Below are 26,261 nucleotides of genomic sequence, written 5' to 3' on the forward strand. Positions count from 1 at the left end.
TCCCAAAAACATAGCAGCAATTTTTAATCTCCCTCTCTCTTTCCTCTCTTCTCCTCCCTCCACTCTATCCTTCTCACAAACACATCACACACATTACATGCATACTGATCCTGTCACCAGTGATGTGACTTTGAACAAATCACTGGCTTTCTTTATTCATAAAATTAGTATTAGCGCACCTAACTTGCAGAGTTGTTGAGATGAACAATTAAAAAAGAATATATAGGCCTGGCCGGTTTGGCTCAGTGGATAGAGCATCTGCCTGTAGACTGAAGGGTCCCAGGTTTGATTCCAGTCAAGGGCACATGCCCGGGTTGTGGACTCGATCCCCATTGGGGGGTGTGCAGGAGGCAGCCAATCAATGATTCTCTCTCATCATTGATGTTTCTATCTCTCCCTCTTCCTTCCTCTCTGAAATCAATAAAAAAATATATTAAAAAAAAGAATATATAAAGTAATTAGCAGGTGGATTATTACATAATCATGATTATTATTTTTATTTATAAAAGCTTTATTGTTTTCAATTAATTTTTACTATAGATTCAATTTCAAATCTAAATAGAATGACTTTGTGTTTTCCATTTCTTTTGTTGTGTTTCTCAAGAAGTTTGCCCATATTGCTTAAATTTTCAAATTTATTGGCATAAAGTTGTTCATAATATACTTTCATTTTTTTATGTCTAGAGGAACTGATATTGACAATTTGTATTTCTCAAATTAGTTCTTCATCAGTATTGCTTTGTGTTTGTCAATTTATTAGTCTTTATAAGGAACCAGCTTTTGGCTTTGATGATTTTTATTTTATATGTTTTTATGTCATTGTTTATACTCTCATCTTTATTTTTATTTTATTCAACTGTTAAAGTATAATTAGCTGTTATTTCTAGATTCTTGATATTATATCATATGAGATATTATCAGTCTTTCTCCTTTTCTTTTTTCCCGAGCTTTATCGAGGTATGATTGACAAATAAAATTGTATATATTTAAAGTGCACACAGTGCAATATACAGATCGTGTAACATAGAAATCCACACCTGAAACCTTTATGATCCTATTAACCAATGTCACCCCAATAAATTTAATTAAAAAATTAAAATATATAAAGTGTACAGTGTGATGGTTTGATATGCCCATACATTGTGAAATGATTACCACAATCAGGTTCATTAATGAATCCATTACCTTTTAGTTACAATTTGTGTGTGTTTGTGTGTGTGTGGTGAAAATGCTTAAGATCTAATCTCTTAGCGAATTGTGAGTACTATTTACAATACAGGATTAACTATAGTCACAATTCTGCACATTTGATCTACAGAACTTCTTTTTTATTTTTCAATTGCAATTGACAGATATATTAGTTTCAGATGTACAACATAGTGATTAGACATTTTTATAACTTATGATGTGATCACAGAACTATTCTTCTTATAACTAAAGACTTGTACACTTTGGCCATTGTCTCTCCATTTCTAACACCTGTCAGTCCTGAATACCACCATTCTACACTGTTTCTGTAAGTTTGACATCTCTCTCTCTCTCTCTCTCTCTCTCTCTCTCTCTCTCTCTTAGATTCTACTTGTAAGTGAGGGTGTACAGTATTTGTCTTTCTCTGTCTGGCTTGTCCTCCAGGTTCATCTATGTTGTCACAAATAGCATATTTCCTTCTTTTCCATGGCTAGATAATATTCCACTATATTTTTATACCACATCTTCTTTATCTGCTCATCCATGGACAGACACTTACGCTGTTTCCATATAATGGTTACTGTGAATAATGCTACAATGAACATGGAAGTGTAGATATCTCTTTGAGATATTGAATTCATTTCCTTTGGATATATACCCAGAAGTAGAATTGCTGGATCATATGGTAGTTCAATTTTTTATTTTTTGAGGAAATTCTATGATGTTTTCATAGTGGCTATCCCAATTTATCTTCCCACCAATAGCCCCCAAGGTTTCCCTTTTCTCCACATCTTCATCAGCATTTACCTCTTGTCTTTTTTATAAACATCATCAATACAGGTATGAGGTTATATATCCTCTTAGTTTTGATTTGCATTTCCCTGATAATTAGTGATGTTAAACACCTTTTTATGTACCTGTTAGCCATGGTCTTCTTTGGAAAAATGTGTACTCTGGTCCTTTGCTCATTTTTAATCACATAATTTGGGATTTGAGTTGGTTGGTGTTATTTTGGATGTATTTTTTTTTTTTTGCCATTGAGTCATATGAATTCTTTATATTTTTTGGATATTAACATCTTATCATATATGTGATTTGAAAATATCTTCTCACAGGTTGTCTTTTTATTTTTTCGATATTATAATTTATAATAAGTAAATATAGTCATGCACTGCTTAATGACAGGGATATGTTCTGAGAAAAGCATTACTAGATGATTTTGTCATTATGCTAACATCATAGAGTACACTTACCCAAACCTACATGGTAAGATACACACTTAGGACATATGGTATAGCCTACTGTTCCTAGGCTACAGGCCTGCATAGCATGTTACTATACAAAAAAACATGAGATTAAATCAAGCACAAGAGAAAATGATGCAATTAAGAGACTCAATAAACAAGAGATGCGTCAGACTGCTGCCAGCCTATCACAGCACGCTGTTTAACATAGAAAGCGTGCACTCTAAAATAACTTACAAATATAATGTACCGTATTTTCCGGCATATAAGACGACTGGGCGTATAAGATTTTCCTGGGTTAAAAAGTTGTCTTATACGCCGGAAAATACACACACACACACACACACACACACACACACACACATATATATATATATATATATATATATATATATATATATATATGTATGTATATATATATATATATATATATATATATATATATATATATATTCCGGCATATAAGACAACTTTTTAACCCAGGAAAATCTTATACGCCCAGTCGTCTTATACGCCAGAAAATACGGTAATAAACACATAAACCAGTAAAATAGTCATTTATTATTATTACCAAGTATGTACTCTACATAATTGTATATGCTATACATTTTTTAATTCTACCATGTTTTATTATGAACATTTTTAAATGCACAGAAGTGGAGAGTACAATGAACTTCCATGTACCCATCTCCCAGTTTCTGTGGCCGTTACATTTTGCTATATTGGTTTCCTCTGTCCTTCCCAATCCCTCTGTTTATGTTTTAAAACAAATCCCAGATATCCTATTTCCCCCTTATACATCTCAACCATGCATCTTAACAACAGCACAATTGAGGTCATTTTCTTATACAATGCCAATGTAAAATTATAATAATAATTCATTTTTATCATCTAAAATCAACACCAAGTTTTCATCATTGTCCAAATTATTTAGTATTTCAATCAAAATCTAAATATGCCAATGTGATGAATTTACTGTACCCCTTTCAATCTCTAAAAGAGACTTGTAACAACCATATTTGGATTCTGTGCTATACTTTTATGCAACTGGCAGGTTTGTTTACACCAGCATCAGCACATGATGAGTAATGAATTGCCCCATGACCTCACTAAATGATAGGAATTTTTCAGCTCCATTACAGTCTCATGAGACCATGGTCACATAAAGGTTATTATGTGGCACATCAATGTATTCATTCGTCATCAGATGACCAAACTATATTTCTCATAATTATTTAGTCTTTGTCCACTGGTTCCTGGCTCATAGCCCTTAAAACCCTTGGAATTTCCTGTGATAAGAAGCATAAAGATGTCCTTTGTTAAGTTGATATGATGACTTTCAGAAAGCCCTTAGATAACAAGAGAGGGAATTGCTTGCCTGAGGAACCAATAATGTGATTAGAGGGTTGGAACTTTCAGCCCCAACCCTACAGGACCTCTGGGGAAGGAAGAGGAACTGAATCAATCCCCAGTGGTCAATGATTTAATCAGTCATACCTGTAATGAAGCCTCCATTAAAAATCCAAGAGGATGGGGTTCAGAGAGCTGTATGGTTGGTGAACATGTGGAAAGAGGGGAGAGACAGTGACATTCTAGGAGAGAGCTGGAAACTCCATGTCCTTTTCTCATACCTTCCTATGCATCTTTTCCATCTGCTTGTTACTGAATTATATCCTTTTATATAAATGTAATCTAGCGAGTCAATGGGTTTTCTAAATTTTGTGAGCCAGCCAAAAATTAATGGAACACAAAGAGGGGGTCATGGGAACCTCTCATTTATAGTCAGTCTGTCAGAAGCACAGGTAACAACCTGGACTTGCAACTAGTGTCTGAAGGGGGTAGGAGGAGGGGCAATCTTTTGGGACTGAGAGCTTACCCTATGGAATCTGATACTATTTCTGGATAGATAGTGTCAGATTGGGTTGAATTCTCAGATATCCTGCTGGCGTCCAAGAATTGCTTGTTGGTTTGGGGATGTGCCCTGTCCCTCATCTCCCACATTGGAATGGGTGAAGAACCCCAAATAATTTTGTTGATAATTTCCTTTGTTGTGCAGAAGCTTTTTAGTTTCATGCAAATATTCAAAGCAATACCTATTAAAATTGCAATGACATTTTTTACAGAAATAAAAAAAGGGCCATGAATAGCCAAAGCAATCTTGAGAAAGGTAGACAAAGCTGGAGACATCACATTTCCTGATTTCCAACTATATTACAAAGCTCTAGTAATAAAAACAGTATGGTACTGACACAAAAGCGGACAGGCCTGTAGATCAATGGAACAGAATAGAGAGTCCAGAAAAAAACCCACGCTTATATGGGCAACTGATCTTCAACAAGGACACCAAGAACATATATATGATAGGGAAAGATTAGTCTCTTCCATAAGTAGTGTTGGGAAAACTGGGAAGCCACATGCAAAAGAAGGAAACTAGACCCCTATTTTATGCCACTCCTAAAAAGTAACTTCAAATAGATTAAAGACATTATAAATGGCTATAAGCCCTGAAACCATAAAACTCTTTAAGGAAAATAGGGAAAAGCTGCTTGACTTTGATCTTGACAGTGATTTTTTGGACGTAACACCCAAAGGCAGACAACAAAAGCAAAATTAAGCAGAGGGGTTACATCAAAATTGTGACGACTATTATTGTAACTTGACATTTTACAAAAGAGGTTGAAAACCTGAAAGTCAGAAGCCTTCAAAATATTACTCTGGGCTTTTCCTCAGAAATTAAGGAATTTAGTTCCAAGGAGGTTCATCCTTGAGGCCAGTTGTATACTTAGCTAGTGTAATAAGATAAGAGAAGATGCTCGAAGGAAAACATATTATTCCTCAATAACAAAAAAATGCTATAAGAGTTCAAAGTGACTTGTTCTTTTTCTTTTTTATATATAACTAGAGGCCCGGTGCACGAAATTCGTGACGGGTGCAGGGGTGTGTGTGTATGTGGGTGGGTGGGTGGGTGGGTATGTGTCCCTCAGCCCAGCCTACACCCTCTCCAATCTGGGACCCCTCGAGGGATGTCCGACTGCCTGTTTAGGCCCGATCCCAGTGGGCAGTTGGACATCCCCCTCACAACCCAGGACTACTGGCTCCCAACTGCTTGCCTGCCTGCCTTCCTGATTTCCCCTAACCGCTTCTTCCTGCCAGCCTGATCACCCCCTAACCACTCCAATGCCAGCCTGATTGATGTCTAACTGCTCCCCTGCCAGCCTATTTGCCCCCAACTTCCCTCCTCTGCCAGCCTGGTCACCCCTAACTGCCCTCCCCTGCAGGCTTGATCCCCTCAAACTGCCCTCCCTTGCAGGCCTGGTACCTCCCAATTGCCCTTCCCTGCTGGCCATCTTGTGTCCACATGGGGGCATCCATATTGTGTGTTGGAGTGATGGTCAATCTGCATATTACTCTTTTATTAGATAGAATAGAGGCCTGGTGCAGGGGTGGGGGCCAGCTGGTTTGCCCTGAAGGGTGTCTCAGATCAGGGTGGGGGTTCCCTTGGGGCGTGGGGAGGCCTGAGCGAGGTGCCTGTGGTGGTTTGCAGGCCAGCCATGCCCCCTGGCGACCCAAGCGGAGGCCCTGGTATCTGGAATTTATTTACCTTCTACAATTGAAACTTGTAGCCTGGAGTGGAGCGAGGCCTCCTGCTCGATCCGTGGCCAGCAGCCATTTCTGTTGGGGTTTGTGTATATCTTCTATAATTGAAACTTTGTAGCCTTAAATGGAGGCCTGGGCTGGCCAGGGTGTGTGGAAAGCAGGGGGCAACCCTAGCCTCCTGCTCTTTCCAGCTCTGTGGCTGCCGCCATTTCTGTTTGGATTTGTTTACCTTCTATAATTCAAACTTTGTAGCCTTGAGTGGAGGCTTAGGCCGGGAAGGGCAGGCGGAAAGCTTGGCTTCATCCGTTGCCTGGGAAACCCAAGCCTCCCTCCTGCTCTCTGTGGCTGTAGCCATCTTAGTTGGGTTTATTTGCATACTCGCTCTGATTGGCTGGTGGGCATGGCTTGTGGGTGTAGCAGAGTGATGGTTAATTTGCATATTACTCTTTTATTAGGTAGGATGTTTTTATTGATTTAAGAGAGGAATGGAAAGAGTAAGAGAGAGAGAAACATCAATGATGAGAGAGAATCATTGATTGGGGATCGAGCCTGCAACAGAGCATGTGCCCTTGACCAGAATTGAACCCAGGACCCTTCAGTCCACAGGCCAATGCTCTAACCACTGAACCATGCTGGCTAGGGCCAAAGTGACTTATCCTTGTTAATGTTAGAATACAATGTAGAATACCAGGAAACTGTAAAAAATAATTGCAATTCCATGGTCATTTTTCCTAAAAAGTTATTTGAAATATCGGTAGTACTGAATTTAAGCACATTTGATGGGTCTGAATATTTTATTGGTTTATGACATGGTTCTCAAAAATCTGCTCATGACTAATTAAAAAGTGTAGGGTATCTCTTGTAATCTGAAAATAAGACAGATTTGAAAGGGGCAGAGCATTTCAAAATAATAAAGTTGTCTTTAAAAATTATATTATTTAAATTTGGCCACAGTGGCTCAGTGGTTGAACATCGGCCTATGAACCAGTGGATAGAGTGCCGGCCTGTGGATCGAAGGGTCCCGGGTTCAATTCCAGTCAAGGGCACATGCCCAGATTGCAGTCTTGATCCCCAGTGCGGGGTGTGCAGGAGGCAGCTGATCAATGATTCTCTCTAATCATTGATGTTTCTATCTCTCTCTCCTGCTCCCTTCCTCTCTGAGATCAATAAAGATATATTTTAAAAAGAAATTATATTATTTAAGTTCGAGCCACTGAAGAAAAATGTCAAGTAAGTAAGAGTATAGATGGTATGCCAACATGGCAAAACTGCAGATGTCATGACCAAATGACTAAAGTTCAGGAAACATCATGTGACATAGTGGTTTGGTTCAATAAATTACATGCAGATGGATAAATAGGTAGAACAAATCGATGTTCTCCTTCCCTCCTCTCCCTCTAAGATCAATAAATAAATAAAAATTAAAACAAAACAAAAAGAAATGCTGTGGTGACAATAGTCAAATAGAAGTTTATACAGCACTACACAAGGCAATATATCAAGGGAATGCTACCCATAATAGCAGCTCTGGATCAAAAGCATGTTCTTTAAAGTCCTACAGACCAGGGCCACATGGTTCCTGAAGTCCAGCCTCCCTGGGTCCCGGCTTCCTTGTCAGCCTGCACACCATCATGTACTTGTGTACTAAGAGGCATGTGGAGGGCAGTGCCTTATCTGCTCCATTCTGAGCAGCTTTTCAAAGGGAAAAAAGTACATGACACAGATTACAAAACATTATTTCAGAAATGTTCCTGTGAAAAATTGCCTTAAGAGTGGAGAAAACACTGTAATATTGAATAAGTACTCTTTGTGTTGTTTTTTATTCTGTCACTACCTTAAATATTAGGAGAAGAAGCAACATGTTAAAAACTTAAATCTTAATGGCCTGTTCATCTTTTTCTGTAATAGCAAACTTGATGTACTAATCCAAGAAGCTTTGAGTATTCTGGTGTGGACCAAAGGAGCCACATGCTAACCTGACAAGCTCAGCGTGGCAGTCTTACAAACTCAGAGACCTAAAATAACCACAAAAGATGGTCTGAAAATTAAATATTTAACTACAAACAGGTTATAGTGGGTAGTCATGTCCTAGGCTGATATTTTCCCTGACAAGATCAACTTAGATCTTTACTGAGCCCATTTGCCTTTTTGCCTCTATGATAACATATCTGTGGGATGTCTGGGTAACTTGTAACTTCCTTTTTACCCCGGACCCCTCAGGGCACAACAAATGGCACCGGGACATTCCCTCATTGTTATTGTTACCAAGTTAATTGTCAGCTGTTAATTACGTTAAAGTATCCTGTATCCATCTCTGTAAGAGAAGCACATGCCCATCATTTCACTTTTTACCCTATCCCAGAGGTTCCCCCCCCCCCGCCCCCGCTTTGCTTTATCCCACCTCCTTAAACAATCACCAATGAATTTCATGTAACTCACCTACGTCCCTTTCCTTTGATTGGTATGTACAAATACCAATGTAACCCTCTGTTCTCCGGAGCATTATCTCAATTCATTGAGGTTCTGCTTCCTGGCATATGTCGACAGTTTGCTTCAAATAAATTCGCAAAAATTCTTTACAGGTTTGAATATTTTTGTTTTTTTAACGTTAACACTGGTTAGTTGCATACAGCGTCAGATTCCCCACTTAAACTTGTTTTCTTTGAGGACAGACGTGATATTTTAGTATTTCTGGGACTGTTACACTGAGTTCAGGAGATACCCAATAAGTGGGCTAGGCTTTTCAGAGGTAGATTCTTGGAATGCATAGAACATTGAGCAAGTAAGGAACAGCGCTCCAGGCAGCACTTACCTCTTCTGCGTCTGTGACAGTGAAGGGAGTGGCCGTGAGCTAAGTAATCTCACTGGGACAGAGAGCCTTCTGGGGGATGGTAGAACACAGGGCTGATTATTTCAGGAGAGTTCAACGCATAATACTCAGACATTACATTCTGTGACCATTGTCATTTTTTTCCCTTGAAATAGCAACATTGCATTCTGTGATCATTGTCATTGTTTCCCCCTGACATAGCAACCTTACATAGAAGAGACCAGTGCTCCAAATAAATAATGGTAATTGCTTTACGTTTATTCAGTTTGTTTGTTTTATTCCTTTTCCCTTGTTAGAAATGCAGGAAGAAAATAAGATAAACCTCCTCCCATGAGCCGCCTCCCCCTCAGACATGATTAGTCTCACAAACCTTTCTCTGAGTTCCTCAAAATATGTGATTGTTAACCTGCCTTCCAGGGCCGTCAGTACACTAAATATGCAACGGGGCTCAGAGTGCGAGAAAGTTCCTGAGCAATCGCAGGAAAACTGAAAAGCTTAAGGAGATGGGCTATTATGGAAACCAGTTGATTGGCATGTACCTCCAGAGGCCTGGAGGCCACTGGGAGGAGGCGAAATCCAAAATGCACCTTGACGCGTGACCAAAGGGGAGCTGAAGGGTTTGCTGTAATAAGCAGCCAGAGCCGCTGGCGGGATGCCTCACGACATTAATTTTCCAAGTCCTTTGGGTGGGACACAGCCGCACTCCAACATCCTGCCTACAAATGCTAAATAAATACGAAGTTCACGTCAGACTAGAACACCAACGTACTAACTAATGTCATTTGAGGGATCAGGATGCTTTAATTCTTTTCGCCTGATAATTCACATCCAAAATAACTGAAGTGGACACACCCAGATGAATATATCTCCTTTGTACAAATGTTCAAAGGGATAAGCCAGGGTGGTCAAATGTTCCTTCTCTTAGGGGCAGTTGCATTCAGCTTGGATTGTATCTACTAAAACAGAACAGCTTTTATTTCAGATGTAGGAGGGAGGGCGGGCATTGGTCTTCACAATAGGAGATGTTAAGGTGAAATGGTGTGAGCTTCATTTCTCACTGGAGAGCTTAAGTAGGAATTAGCAGACCCAGGGTCTTGGTGGATAGAAGTCAATGCAATTTGCATATGACTTTCAAAAAGAAATGATTTAGAGAACATTGTGCAAAGGAACAGGCTTAGTACATGTAGCCACTTGTCCGGCAATAATGCTTTAAGGTTTTCTGTTTAAACATTCTGGCACAAGCTGATGCCATGATGCCTGCTACAATGTTGACTTTTTAAGAGGCCATTTGCCTCTCTACAACCAGCCCCAAAGCAAGGCATTTCATTAACTGTGCTCCACATGTACCGCAGCTAAATCCTCAAGTTCTCTCAACTCTGCTCTGACAAAGAATTTGAGTTTTCAGTACAGGACTTTGAGAAAATGACTTTTTTTTTTTGGAAGAGGTAATTAACAAACAACTCAGTGGCAAAGGGGTGTGCTCCTTGTAAAGGTGCTCAGTGATTCTTACGCTGAATAACACAGACACCTCATTTCCCAGAGGAGGAAATGGTTTTATACGTTTTGAGAGGTCTCCCTGGCTGGTTGACAGTCCCGTCTCTGGGCTGGTCTGTCCCTTGGCTTTGTAAGTTTCAGCAATTCAGGAGAAGGCGGGGCTGGACGCTCTGGTTGGGTGTTTTGGTTTTTTTTTCCTCTCTCACTTCCCTGCGGTGTTTTGAACTGCCTTCCTACAGACGTCATACAACCCTTGAAGAATAGTTTCTTCCTGGCGAGATTGAATGATAGTTCTCATTCACAAAGGCTTGGAGTCAGATTCCAAGCTGGGGACACGGCTGAAATTACACTCGCAGGTAACGCCGCCGCGGGCCCGGCGCAGTGAGGAGCTGTGTTCCCGGGCTGACGGCTGGGCTCCCCGGAGAGGAGTGTTTTCCTGTGGTCGCCCCGAAATGGAACTTCCCTGACAGCTCTCCGGTGCGAGCGAGCGGACTTGGCGGTTCTTTTCTTTTCCTTTCGCTCTACCTGAGGGCTTTCAGCCTGTCGGGACACTTGAAGCCTGCTGCTATGGATTTGCAAAAAAAGGCAAGATCAAGTGGCTCTTGGACTCTGTTGGTCTCCCTTGTGACCAGATGAAGAATAGATTCAGACTTCAGTTCCTCCCTGGGCAATGCAAACAGAAAAAAGAACTGTCACTTCCGAACAGCCTAGTGCTGGAGTGGATTCGGTAAGAAAGAGGGAAGGACTCCGGTGTCTAAGAAGCTTCCTTATGCTCCGGACTGGGGGCAGGAGCTGGGCTCCCGCAACCTTGGATTTCTTCAAGCAGCCTCCCTGGAAAGTGGATTATATTTGTGAAAAGACAGCTGAACTGTGTTAATCAGAAGACTTTTCTCCTTTTTTCTTTCTTTCTTTTTTTTTTTCTTTTTCAAAATGAGCATTATTATGAAGCCAAGGTCCCGGTCTACAAGTTCCCTGAAGACTACAGAGGCCGTCTGGTAACGTGCTTTGCTCTCATCTCTTCCAGCCTTCCCTCTTAAGATTGACGTAATACTTGAGTATTTAGGAACTGCTGACGAGGTTCGAGAATTAGGTTTGATGTGAAGGCTTTGTGAGAGAGAGCGTGGTGTTGGTGACAGTTTTGCTCTCTGCTCTGTGTCCAATTTGTCAGCTCCAAGAACAGGGGTGCTCATATTTTTAACTCCAGGTGGACTAGGGAGATTCAGCTGGTGATCGTCTTGAGAGGAGGAAAGAACCTTGCAAATATGTTGGAAGTTTAGAAATGAAAACTTACTTTCACTGTCTGATTTGGTCGCTTAATTTCTCACCTTTCTTGCAAGCACTTTGGTAGTTGACAGTCTTTGTCATTTTCTTTAGAAATGATACCTTGGCTTTTAGCACACTTGTGAAACTAATTTAGAGAAATTAATAATGTCATGTATGTTAACCATATGACCAACCCAAATTTAACAATGTGGCTAAATACATATCAAGTTGCTTATATTTTATTTTGTCCACAATATTTCCTGGTAACTATGTGTTTCTGGTAATTTTAGTGTTTTCACCTTAGTGAAAAGTATATTAATTTCAATGTATTCTAATATTTTATTGTACAGTTTCCCCTATATTGACCTGATATGCTTGTAAGCATATGGCCCTCAGGGAACATTTTTCCAACAAAGTAACTTTTGTGTCTAAAATAGCTATTTACAGAATACTTTTATGGCTATTTCAGAGGTTAATCTTATATTATCTTAGTGATTGTAAATAACTAAGATTACCTCTTTGAAGTGGAAGTAATCATGCTTCAGATGAGGGAAATAAAAGCATGGTTGAGGGCAGGTGGTTGGGGATAAGATGGAAGCAGAAGCAAAGTATTATATATTTTATGAGCAGGCAAACTCACATATAAATACTCAAAATTTTTGCATAAGGAATTTAGCACAGACTTATGTGGTTACTGTACTGGTGTTTTACAGTGGCCTAGAATCAAGAATTGTCCCTTCAATAGTATTTCTGTGAGTTTTAATAAATTATAGATGTAGATATTGTCTCTTAAGTCACTTATGATTCTTTATAAAAGAGTATATGTAATAAGGTCCTCCTTGAGTTTATTTCAAGAAAAATGTGTATGGTTCTTTTATGTCAAACAATAAATACTGGGAAATACTTAGAATCATTATATTCATTACCATATAATATAACTCTCTAACATATATGGGTAATCAAAATTCATAAAATAAATGAATTGTATTCATTTGTGATTTCTATCCTTCCTGTGTGAAAACAGGATTTGATGCTTGAATAAACAGTATTTAACCAACCTATTTTTCTTTTTGCCTAAAGTGTTGGAAGACTAATTTCTAAATTCAGGGTTCAATGGGCAATAGTTCACTTCAAGAGACTAGTAACATTGACATCCTCTACTCCTCTGAGATTGTCATAGTCCATTTTTATACACAACTATTCTACTTTGTGATTCCCAATTGTGTAAGCTGTTTTCATAAATAAATAGGGCCCAAATTTACAATATATTTTTTTAAATATTGATTTGTGAATGTGTATATTGTTACATCTAATTTTATATATTTTGTGTAGTGTTAGGGTCAAAATATTTTTTATGTAAGAAATAAATGTCTCTCTTTATGCTAATGATTTCTAGATTTAACTGTATACTACAGAAACCTCTCCCATTGTTAATCGTACATGTGCCTTATTAATAATATAATGGATTGGGCATATCACTGCTGCCTCTAAATTGTTTGGCCTGAGGTTGTAATTACTCAATAAAAACAAATAAAAGTAACCCTTTCTCTCCCTGTGCCTCTGCACATACAGGACCCAGAGAGCCCATAGGACAATGACTTCTCCTGACCACTTTTTCTGTTTTAACTTCTCAACCACCCATTTCCCCCAACCTCCATTTCTTTTCAACTGCCAAAATCTGCTTCATCCTTTTAACAGTTGACTTCCCATGACAGAGACCTGCTGATTTGCCATTTATTCCTTTACCCGATAAGTTAATTTCATTTTGGACTTTAGAATACTTTGGGACCTATCTTTTGGCTTTATCATCTTAATTCATCTTATGTAAATCTATTTTCTGTTCCATTGGCCCACTTTCTCCAAAACTGTCTACTTTCCTTCAGATGCCTCCAAGCCAGATGCTACCTTTGGAAGTTTGCTAACTGGCTTGTGTAAGGATGCAATGCTTTAGATGAGCTGTCCTTTACTTTTCCCTATCTGCCTCTCTTCAATCAGTATCAGAAAAATCAATCCACACTAACTTATTTACAGCCCTGATTAAATCCCTATAAAGTTATGGTTTTTTAATCACTTTAAAACTATCTTGTGACTATATCTAAATGTGTTAAAATGTTTGTTTAGATATTGAGTGATTGAAGAAATAAATTGGAGTTGTTGTTTTAGAGGTCTGATTGCCTATGAAGTTTAGGGCTGATGTTGGATGTTAAAAATGGCTATTTGATAGACTTGTAGTTTTAGCCTCTAGGCCAGTGTGTTCTCTACTGGTAGAAAATAAGGTCATCTGTTCCTGTTATAGAGAAATAAAGAGCAAAAGGTCAATGCCTCCTAGTTTTGAATAGATCATCTTTCCAGTTATGTTAGTTAGCAAGTTTAACTTTGTTCTCTGCAAGCTCTGTAAGGCTTTGTATTAGGTTTCATCGGCTTTTAAGTCACCTTTGAAACATATTATATCCTGTGTGTTTTATCTTGGAGGCTTTTATAAAGGGGAAAATGGAATTTGCATGCTTTCAGCCTATCCAACATACATTGTGACTTTCTTAGGAAAGTGACTGCTTTCAAGGTTGGTTCAGGGTTTTTACCATGTGATGATTTTTTTCCTATCCTATTACCTAAGTTTGTATCACAGCCATTACATAATAGACCTAAAGTTGCATAGTGTTTTGGAGAAGTGATTAAGATACCTTGAGAATTTCAAATATAACTAGGGAAGCACAGAGTGGATTTCGGGTAGTTCTACTCTTTAAAGTTGTAAATTATGAGATTCCCCTGAAAAAGCCCTTTGTCTACTCTACTTTCAACTTGCTATGTCTGAGGCCACCCAGTTTCTCTATAGCCAGGTCTACTCTCCTGTAAATAAAGGAGGTGACCTAGATCGGTGAACTTCAAACATGTTTTTTCAATGGAGTACTTTCCACAAATGAAATGCTAATATAAATGACTACCGTATTTTCCGGCGTATAAGACGACTTTTTAACCCAGGAAAATCTTCTATACGCCCAGTCGTCTTATACACCGGAAAATACAGTATATATGAAAGACTTAAAATTATCTGTATATCTGATATGCAGATCATTTTAAACATGCACATGTATGAAATATGTAAGTAAAAATATAACAATAAAAGAGCCCCTGAGTTTGCACCTTTACCCCCACCCCATTTCTATCCTTGCAGTACCTCGAAGAGCTCTAGGCTTCAAAGAATACTGTTTGAAAAACACTAAGCTAATAAACTACGAAGATCCTGTATAGGTCTATGTTCTGTAGTGCTACCCTCCTGCTGGAGAGTCTTGTGTTTTCTGTATTCCCATGTGGTCTGTGACAAATTTGCTGCTACTTAAACTTCCTGGGAAATTCAAATAGCAATAGTCCAAATACTTCTACTTTGGAAGATTTTAAAGTGATGGGCAATTTTCATTTATGAGAAATCCCAGAAGAGTTATAACAATTAAGATACATTAATTTTAAAACAAGATACATTAATTTTACTTACTTATTTTTTACAAATTTGTTTTATGCTTATTTTGGATGGGAAAATCTTCACTCATTAAATACTGTATGCATAGCTGACATGTCAGCAATTCAGTATGGCGATTGGTAAAGAAATGCTGAATTGGTATTGTGTTCTTTTAAAAAGGGGGGGGCGGATTTCTTTAGTATGGATATTTTGAAATGTAATTCTCAACCTTTTTAGTTTCATATCATGTCAGTGGTGAATAAAGTTTGTAGACCATTGCCCCATGCAACATTCCTTGGTGGCATTGCACTGTAAAAGCTACACATGAATAAAATTGACTGTTGTTATGTGTGAGCAACACTTAGTCCTACCTGTAACTTCCCCACTGATCTGAGGCATACCATGGTTTTGGTCCCATCACTAAAACGTGCCTTTCAGGAGAGGTAAAAGAATAGCTTACTTATTATTCCCTCTATCAGTCATTCCAATCATATAGTGAATTTAATTAAATCAGAAAGAATGAGGACATGAATGTAATCATGGGTATAGGAATCATTAGTCATGGATCCATCCAACTGTCACAAGTAAGATTGAGAAAAGTAGATTATAAGATGAAAAAAAGAGGAAAAATGTTAATGAGGTCTTCAAGGATATTTTCCTTAAGGAAAGATGCCTGGAAGATCTGTACAGCTATTCTGAGTAATAATTATTATTAAACATATAGAATTGGTAAAGCCTGGATAAAGGTAACAAGAATGAGAAAGACCTGGAGGCCTTTAACTAGGTTGATGAAGAATAGAGTCACAAAAAAAAGCATAGTCCTAATTTAAAAACTGCGTAGGTTTTCTTAGGAGCCCTTCCAGAGATTATCCAAGTTCTCAAGAAGTAAAGCAGAGGTTGAAGATATATTAGAAAATGGTTAGTAGAAGTAAGGTATCCTCTAGCCCAAACCACCAAATCTAACAAGGAATCAGGACCTACAGGAAGGGTTAGGGTACCACAGGGGCACAAAGACAGTGAGCCTAAGTGAGGTCCTATTAAGTGTAACCACGTAAAGATAATTAATGGAAGGCTATGCCTGTGATATACTTAATTCTCAAAATGCCTCGCTAGGTGGTCATTTGGCCTAAACTAGAAAGTACTTCAAAAGAATAGAGAATAGGGAGAATCCCAGAGCCTATGGATGTAGTGTCTTAGCATAACAGAGGAAATATAATTTACATAGATTTATTATCCACTCTCAGCCGTCTAATGGGTTTGGCTCTTCTAAGAGATTCCTGGGTGATTAAGTGAGGATGTGGAAGCCTAAGGTAAACTGTTCTTCAGAATATAAGTCAGAAAAAAATATAAAAATTGTGAGGGAGATCTGAAGAAGTGTGGAAGATCAGAAGAGGGGTCAATATTGGAGGAACTCCAGCCCATTTCAAATCAGACGCCCACCCTCTAGCACCCTACTCTGTTTAATCCCATTGCCACCTTCTGGGCAAAGGCTGCCATGAATGGACTTGAATGTAGAAGACATTTCCCCCTCAGCTCAACCCTAAGAACTTCTGCTAGAGGATTAAGGGAGTCAACTGCAATCCTCCCATTTCTCTCTTCTACACATGAGGGAGAACAAGAAGTGAGAACATTCGGTGTAAAATGGACGCACACCGGGGTTGCAGCCTCCAAAGCTTCCTTAAAGGAAATGGTCCTGATGCTCCACAACCCACACAATTAAGGCGTTTTGTTTATATGGAATACTAACCTCCCTGGCTTAAATGTTAACCCACTTCTTTCCCGTTAGCAGTAGACATGGGGATAGTGAATCAGTAGATAATTAGGTTCTCCTTTATGACATTTGAAAGCTGCTAGTGGGCGACTCCATGGTCTTTTTTTCTTTCATAGTGCAAAATACTCATTTTGAATTGTAAAGTAGATGGCACCAGTGTGACTTGTTAAAAGAAACATTTCATAAAACGTAGTTTCGATATGTGATTGTTGTCAATTTCACGCAGAAGAGTATTCCCATTGTACCTAATTCTCCTTCCTGTTTCAAATACATATGAGGTGAGAAATTCAACTCCTTTAAATCCTTAAACATGAAATATTCACACATCTATGAAATGCAGAAAATAATCATTTCAGTCATCTGTGATTTCATTCCATTGCAATGTGGCACAGACCTTTTTCTTTGTGTCAAGGAATGTATATGACAGATACTGTTTTAGGTAGGATAAATTATTGCAAAATGTGTCAGCTTTTAACCAATGGCATTCTAGTCATTGCTGTAATCTTTCTTCTGATACTACAACTTTGTCGAAGAACATCAAGTAACTAACTGATTGGCAACTGGATCACCAGCTAGCTAGAATAGCAGCTCCTAAGTCAGTGATTCCCAACGTGGGGCACCACGGGGGGGGGGGGGATGTGCAATTTGATGTTTAAGGGGGGCAATTCGAGAATGAGTTATTAACAGTGAATTTTTTGCATTTCTTATGGTTCTAGGGGCCTCATATACAGTATATAAATATATATTTATGCATTTCAGTTCTCTATTATATGTTTTGAAGCTTTATCTGCTATTTTTTCATATCACTTCATATTATCATTATTTTTTTAACAATTTCTTAGTGAGTTCTTCCTCAGTACTTCAACTGTCCTTTCGTTCTTTTATTTTTCTCTTTCATGGATGCCATGTTCTTTGGAAGCTTGTTTAGACCAAGTTAATGGCCTGTTAGGCTTCCTCCATGTGAATAGTTCACTTTTTGAATAATAAGAATTATATGACACAGGGGTGGGGGGGTGGTCAGGATTTTAGAGATGCTTAGGTAGGGCATGGCCACAAAAAGGGTGGGAACCACTGTCCTAAGTTTATAGTGGTAGTCTGAATAGTAACCACTGGAATGATGATAGCTACAATATTTTGAGCATTCTGTTAGACATTGGATTTGGTACTTTACACAATTTAGCTGAAGTCACACAGCTTGTCAATCATAGAGCTGAAGAAAATAACATGTTCTAAATCCCACATATGTTGTTACTTTTGTTCTTGTTTTATCTCCTTTTCTCTACCATCTCAACTACATAGGCCACACATGGTTTTGCCTCATGGTATTCCAAAAAGTAGTCAGCTATGTAAACTTTTCCTTCCTATTCTAGATTGTTCAAGTTTTTCCTTTTAACCTTGTGCATCTCAAGAACATGTTTACTTTCTGTGTTTGTGTGCTTTCTTTCTCAAGATTCACAGACAAGGCTTTGACCAGGGACCGTAGAGATGTATCAAGAAGTAGAAAATGGACTTTGACATAGCTCGATTCTTTAGGGATCGAGCTGGTTCCTGACATGTTCGGTTTATTGACCTCTCTCTGGTCAGACAATAAACTGCACTGTCTTCTTCCTTTCTGGCATTTGGCCAGTGAGTAGAACCATAAAATCTTTGAAATGAAAGGGAGTACAGATAATAACCTATAATCTAATTCTCCCCACCCCGACCCCATTTTGGAAATGGAAAAAGTTTTGCTAGTCTTTGAGATTTCTGGTCAAGTAGGGTCGAGAAAATGTGTTAGAAACAATGCCAATGCTGATGTGGCAAATGGTTTGGTTGGAGAAATATTTTTTAAAAGTCAAAAATGAAATTTGAGGTCAAATAGAGAGCTTAGAGCTTAGTCTGTCAGGCAAATGCATGAAGACAGTTCTATTATAATTTGTATGGGACATTAACGCAATTCTTAAACTTATGTCTGTGAAGTTAACTAATCCCATAATAATTCTGTCATCTTTTTGAGAATTCTCAAAAACTTGAATTGGATTATGCAAAGAAGTATGGGGGATAACACCTTAGCTATCTCCTGAAGGAAATTCCAGACCTTGTTTTTATCAAAGTCCTCTCCCAGACACTGCACTCTGATCATTAAACTTTAGGAAGTCACATAGTTAAGTAGCTAAGATTCACGTCCTGAAATTCTTTGCTCCTCTCTGTTCTTCCAATATAGTTTTCAACAGAAGTAAAAATAATGGCAGTTGCTGTATACTGAGTGTTTACTGTGTGGCAGCTCCAAGCTGTGCATTTGGCAAGAATTATCCCATGGGGTCCTCATCATAAAGCTTGTGAGTTTTATTATTCCTCATTTTACAGATAAGGAAACTGAGACCTACTGAAGTAAACTAATTTACCTAAGCTTGCATGGCAAATATGATAATTTCATGTATTCATGTACTCTTAAAAATTATAAAATATTACCTGTAGCTATGATATATATGTGAATTGGTCAGGTGAGTTACTAAGCCTGGTTCTTAGCACAATGGCTGACTCCTTGTGAGCGCTAGGAGATGTTAGCTTATATTATGCATTTTTCCATCTGTGTATTAGTGGGGCATTTTAACTAATCAAGAACTACAAATGTGAAAACACTTAATCTCTAAGACCTTTTTTTTTTCATAAGGCAGTCTTCTTGGGCACTTCTCAGAACTGAGCACTTTTACAAAGCTAGGTATTCTGGATAAATCCCATTAACACTGTGATTCAAAAAAGACATACTTCTGTTCAGGTGGGTCAAAGAAGTAAACTGCATAGAGAAGGTGGCAGAAAAAGAAGCAGTCAATTCAAAGCTAAAATGCCTCTTACTTACTTAATTAAAAGTTGATCAGACTCCTCTAGAGAAGCAGTCCTAGGCAGGGGTTTCGTCTGACAGAGAGGGCCTCGGACTTGTGCATTATTCCTGGGAGCATCCACGTAAAGGGTTTCTCCACATAATCTTCCTGCTTGGGGCTGCCTGGTGGTTCCGTTTTGCTGTCGTCTCACTGCCAGACCTTCCCTACCTCTCCACATCCCCTGTTCCTCTAGTCCCAACGTGCATTCTTGGTTATATAATTCACAGATTGTTATCTCCTTACTGAGTCTCATGCTCCCTACCAGGCCTCAGACTGAGTAGGAATCCTGTTTAGTGTACCTTGCCATGCTAGGCAAAAACTGGGATCTTCTTAGATCTGTTCCTATGGCCTGAGGCATTGCTTTTGGATTGACTGTAAAGCATAGTGGTTTGAAATATAGAAAATGCAGTAGCCAAATGACAGCAGACAATTAGTATTCCCTAGTCTCTGGCATCTACTCATTTTATTATGAGAAGTTACCAATAAAAAATGTGTTAAAAGCATTGGTTGTTATAATTAACAACTGTACATTGGTTAAAAGGTGTGATTGAGGGTGGAGTTAAGCACTTGGGGCGGGGAGTAGGGATGGGGATGGAGAAGAGGGCAGAAAAAATTGGACCACAAAAGATTCTGTGAGTCTCTTGCTTGGAAAAAAAAATAGTCTCAATTATTTATTTGAGTCCTGTTATAAAAATTGAGTCTAATTGTATATGAATCGGTAAGTATATCTATGGTAATTATACCCTTCCCTAAAAATACACATGAAATTTCTCCATAACTCTAAGATTTTTCTCATGTAAATAACAAAAGAATTAGACTGGGTTTATCTTTGTACCCCTCTGTCCAGTGTAGTGCCTGTCCCATCATCTGTATTCAACATGATTGTTGCGTGGAGAAGAGCTGTGAGAGCGTTACAATTTGTTTTTATTTTTAATTTTCCTCTAATAGATGATTCTCTGCTAGGGTAGGGATTTCACTGGGTGAGTTGTGGAGACAGAATTTACCATCTATGTCAAGGAGTTGTAATGTTGGGAGGATTTTTGCCTGGTTCCTGTGGCTTTCACCCTAATTTTACCACCTCCACTGGTAATTCTGGTCTCAATACTTCTCCCCATACCCGTGTCTCACGTGCCAGAACCTACACTTCCCAGTATTCCTCAATATTTTCTCCCTGCCTGAGCAACTCATCTCAGTGCCATCAACTTGTAATGAATGATGCATTCAGAAATGCTCATGTGTGTTGCACGTGTTAATCACCCCGCTAACGTGGTTGACCTTCTGACTCTAGCAGTGGGGTCATGATTATTTTGTGCAGTGGGAGACCTGTTGGATGGAGATAAGTACAAAGACCACCATTTCAAGCTCACTCCTGCTTCACTGTGAGCATTTTGAAGGCCAACATAACTGTCACATCAGGTAAATTTCACAGTTGGGATGCTGAATCTAAGAGTCAAGTTTGTCCTGAATGGAGTTAACCTCTGATCTCCAAAGTCAGGGTTAGCATTCCTGTTTGTCCCTGTATTATGAACTTCGCCCATTATTAAGTTAGCTTTTAGTATTTCCACACTCTAGTCTTAAGTATTTTGAAATGCTAAAAAATTAAGGTCTAATCCTTAATCATGCAGGAAATTATTTGTTTTAGTGTTGTTCAAAAACATTATCTTAAAATACATAGTCCTTAATCAAGAGTTTGTGTGTGTGTGTGGCTGGGGGCGGGGCGGGGGGGGGCAGTGGTCTGTAGCTTCTCTATTAGTTGCAAAAGAAAAGGTGCATTTTTCATTGCTTCATTTAACAATATTTATTAAACCAGTTCCGCCCCAGGCACCCTGCTGGCTGTTAGAGAGACAATGATAAAATATATACTCTTTGCCTTCATAAAATTTCCAATCTAGTGACTTTCTAAGATATTTCTGTAGGAGAGGAGTTTTAGTTTCATCTACTACTCTATCCCTGGGATGTTTTTTTTTTACTTTCATGGTTAGAAAGTATATTTATAGTTGTTGTTTTAAAGTGTGTTTTTCAGTTGCTTTCAGAAACCCAGTGGTGAACAAAATCATTTAAACACCTCACTACTTGAATTTAGGGTGGAGTAATCTAAAATAAATCTGGAATATTTGATTATTTTTAGACCAAAATATTTTCCCTGGGCTAGACAGGTATTCTCATTCTAAATTAATTGTTTATTTAGTCACTTCCTAATAAGGCTATGCCAGCCAAGTTAAACATTTACATTTTTTTATATTTATACAAACCTTAAAAACAATAGATTTCTTTTTTATTTAGATTAATTTAGCCTTTAATTTTTTTAAAACATAGAATATATGAACTAGAAAAATGTTGTATATTTATAGGAAGGGAACATCAGAAAAATACCTGGAAAGAAGTGAATCTTAAGCAAAAATAACTCCAAATGAATATTTGACTTAATTTAATTCCTTGACAAAATCTCTATCTTTATAGATAATCTTCAGGATACTTTTATTTTTATAGGTCCTAGTTAAATTTTGAAAAAGGTCTGAGGGCTCTGCTTCACCAAGAGGAGAAATAAACTTTTCCTTTCCACAAATAACTGCTACTCGCTCTTTTGCCAGCTCTCTAAATGAGCTCATTTTATCATTATCGTAGTTGAGTGCAGTCATATTTCTTTATTTTATTAATATCTTAAAAATGTTAATACTCTGTGCATGGATTTCTATGTGTGTAAAAATGTCTGGTGACATAGCTAAAGTGTTATTAATGCCTAGGTAAGGAGATTTTATGGGAATTTTTTTTTCCATTGTGGTTTTGTTTGGTTTTACCTTTTGACTCCCTTCACCTATTTCTCCCACAACCCCACCCTCTGCCTCTGGCAACCATTAATTTGTTTTCTGTGCCTATGAGCTTGTTAGGGGTATTTTGTTTGTTTGGGGGGCTTTTGTTTGTTTGTTCAGTTTAGTTTTCACCTGTAAGATCCGAACAGTGTTTTTCTTTCTCTGTCTCTGACTTATTTTACTTAGCATAATGCCCTCAAGGCCCATCTATGCTATTGCAAATGGCAGGCTTTCATTTTTAACAGCTGAATAGCATTCCCCTATGTGTGTGTGTCACTATCACAATTTCTTTATTCATTCATCCATTGGTGGGCACTTAGGTTATCTTTATATTTGACTATTGCAAATAATACTGCAATCAGTGGCAAGGGTGTTCCTTTCTCCATATCCTCACCAACACTCTCTAGCTGTCATTTGATTATAACCATTCTAACATGTGTGAGCTGATATTGAATTTTTTATTTGAAGTTTCTTGATGCTAATAATGTTGAGCATCTTTTTTATGTACCTGTTGGCCATCTGTATGTCTTCTTTGGAAAAATATCTATTCAGGTCTGCCCAATTTTTTTTTTAAATATATTTTATTGATTTTTTTACAGAGAGGAAGAGAGAGGGATAGAGAGTTAGAAACATCGATGAGAGAGAGACATCGATCAGCTGCCTCCTGCACAACCCCCACTGGGTATGTGCCCGCAACCAAGGTACATGCCCTTGACCGGAATCGAACCTGGGACCTTTCAGTCCGAAGGCCGACGCTCTATCCACTGAGCCAAACCGGTTTCGGCAGGTCTGCCCAATTTTTATCGGATTGTTGTTGTTGTTGCTTATGAATTGAATGGGTTTTTAAATATATTTTGGATATTAACTTCTTATCAGATATATGCTTTGCAAATTTTTTTTCCCATTTAATAGGATACCTGTTAAGTTTGTTGATGGGTTTTTATTTCTGTGCAGAAGCTTTTTAGTATGAGATACTTTTGTTTCTTTTGCTTTTGGGTGTCAGATTTAAAAAATCATTGTCAAAACCTATGTCAAGGAGCTTACCACCTTCATTTCCTGCTAGGAGTTTTATGGTATCAGGTCATACAGTCAAGTTTTCAATCCATTTTCAGTTAGTTTTGTGTTTGGTATAAAATAGTTGCATTGTTTTGTGTTTGACAGTCCAGTTTTTTCAACATTATTTCTTGAAAAGACTGTCCTTTCCCCATGGAATGTTCTTGGCTTCTTTGTTGTAAATTACTTGATCATATATGCATGGATTTATTTCAGAGCTCTCTATTCTGTTCCATTAATCTATGTTTATGTTTTTATGCCCCCTCCACCCTGTTCCCTTCCCCTACCCAGGCCTTCAATGCACTATTGTCTGTCCAAGGGCTACACATATAAATTCATTGGTTAATCTCTTCCCGCTCCCCCTACCCCTTCCCCCTAAAATGGTTGAGTCTATTGCATACCTTCAAGGCAAGACTTAATTGAATACCAAATGAATAACTTAGTGTCTTCTGAAGTATTTCTGAATAAAAAGTTGCCTTAAAGTCTTCTTTGATTTTCTATATTCATTAGTGCCCAACTTTAGAAATTGAACCTATTGGAAGAGAAAAAGGAACAAAGACTCTCAGTATACTAATAGTTGTTTTAAATTGGTGACAATCTGTTCTGGCTGAGATAAGGTAGATTCAAGCAGTCAGATAAATAAAAAGAAGTAGTGCCTTGCATATCAACTCATTTTGAAACTTATGAATTCCAATAAATTTGGTGGGAAGTAAAATTAAATCCATGAAAGCATCTATAAAGTTTGTTCTCAATCCTAGCATTTTCTGATTTAGGATAGCCTCCAGAATAAATTCATGCATGCGAGTGGGGAGAAGATATTTTTTACCTGAGTTGTGACTAAAGTGGAGTAATAGAAAATAGACTGATCCCTGAGAATAAGCCTCGTGTTTTAGGAAAGATTTGTAGAGGGACTCTGAGTAACTCTGGTAGGTGGGTAGGTGGGAAGTTATGTTGCATGTAATGACATAGAATCTGTTCTCTTGAAAAGAATTGACTTATTTTTTTCTCAATTACCTAAGAAACCCTTTAACCATTTTAGAGAAAGAAAAAAAAACACTTAGAAAGTTTGATGAAGCCTGTTTAAGCTTCCTGCACCTGCATGGGGGGTAGGGCAAATGGTCATGCCCTGTATATCTTTGTAGATATATATTTTTGTTCTGTGGAAAAGCTAATAGCTAGTTGTAAACCTTGATATCATTTTGATGTCAGACCTTATCTGCTTGACTGCATTCGAAGTATTTCTTTGTGTGTTTGTTGTTGTTGTTGTTTTGTAGTTCATAGGGAAACATCATAGGCTTGAACATTAAAATTCAGGAGCAGCTTGGAATTGCCAACATGTACAGGAGATATAAGTGGCTCCTGAAGTCAGGTTGAGTTCAAAACTAGGCTTCTCCACTTACAAACTGAGTGATCTGGGACCAGGGGAAAAACAGCCCAGGAGTTCCTCTGAAGGTTAAATAAAAGAATACATGGAAAGTGCTTTCTTGGCACAATGCCTGGTTCATAGCAAATCAAACAAATATTAGCCAGTTTATTATTATTAGGAGGCAAAAATGCCTATTGGCATTTTCTTGTGTATGTTTTCATACCAGTTTTTTACAAATATATTTTTATTGATTTCAGAGAGGAGGGGAGAGGGAGGGAGAGATAGATACATAATGATGACAGAATCATTGATCAGCTGCCTCTTGCACACCCTCTGCTGGGGATCGGGCCTGCAACCCGGACATGTACCCTGATGTGGGATCGAACCATAACTTTCTGGTTCGATCACGGCTGGGCTCATGCTAGTCTTGATACAAGTTACTCTTTGATACCAGTTACTATTTGAGGATGTAAGAATTTTAGCCATTTACAATGGCATATGATATGACATGTATATGATTTTCATATAAGGTCTTTAAATGTGAAATACTAATGGACATTTTACTGAGAAAATGGCATTATAGCTGTAAGTAAAACTTAATTATTGTTTAATTTAAAGGTTAATAATTTAATCTTGGCTTAATCTAAACTTATTATTCTATGAAATAAATTTATATGAATATGGAAGAAATCAACTTCATTTCTAGCTAAAGCTAGACTAAAGACTTCCATGATATAGCCTTGATATATGTATGTGTGTGTATATATATATGTGTGTGTGTGTGTATAGTATATATAAATAAAATTTTCTCAATATTATAGTATTTAGAAATATGTTACTTGAGATTCAGTTCTTAAATATACATGAATTATTTTTATTTTAATAGTAACCTACAATGATGCCACAAGAATATAGAGATACGAATCCTTTTTTATAGAAAATAGTTTGAGAAAGTTTTTGTTTAGGATACTTTTCTACAGTTTTGTATAGGGTAGTTTCTATATATTTCTATGTGGACAAACATATATTTAGTCTCTTATGTACTAGGCACTGGGGTTACAATGGTGCCTCCCCCCTTCATGGAGCTAACTTAGCAAAAATAATTAAGTTAATAAAAGATTTCCAATCTAATAAATGCAATGAAGAGGATACAGAAAGAACAGAGTTAGTGTGTGTGTGTGTGTGTGTGTGTGTGTGTGTGTGTGTGTGTGTGTCCTGGAAATGTACTTTAATTAGGGTAGTCAGGGAAGCTGAAAACTAAAAGAACCAGTTGAGCAAAAATTACGATTACAGCAGATACAAAGGATTTGACTATACAGAAGACATGAAG

At 37.9% G+C, this 26,261-nt stretch overlaps 1 protein-coding gene across 1 annotated transcript in view; it reads left to right on the forward strand.

Annotated features, from left to right (window-relative positions):
- Positions 1-10,551: 10,551 nt before the first annotated feature.
- PDE4D (phosphodiesterase 4D) overlaps positions 10,552-26,261 on the forward strand; it is a 253,479-nt gene continuing 237,769 nt past the window's right edge. Inside the window, exon 1 of the mRNA XM_079792376.1 lies at positions 10,552-11,348. Coding sequence (XP_079648502.1) covers positions 11,284-11,348 — 65 coding nt within the window. The 5' untranslated portion in view covers positions 10,552-11,283. The remainder of the gene's footprint in view (positions 11,349-26,261) is intronic.

This window comes from Cnephaeus nilssonii, assembly GCF_951640355.1.
Source record: "Cnephaeus nilssonii genome assembly, chromosome: 2".
Classification (NCBI taxonomy): Eukaryota; Metazoa; Chordata; class Mammalia; order Chiroptera; family Vespertilionidae; genus Cnephaeus; species Cnephaeus nilssonii.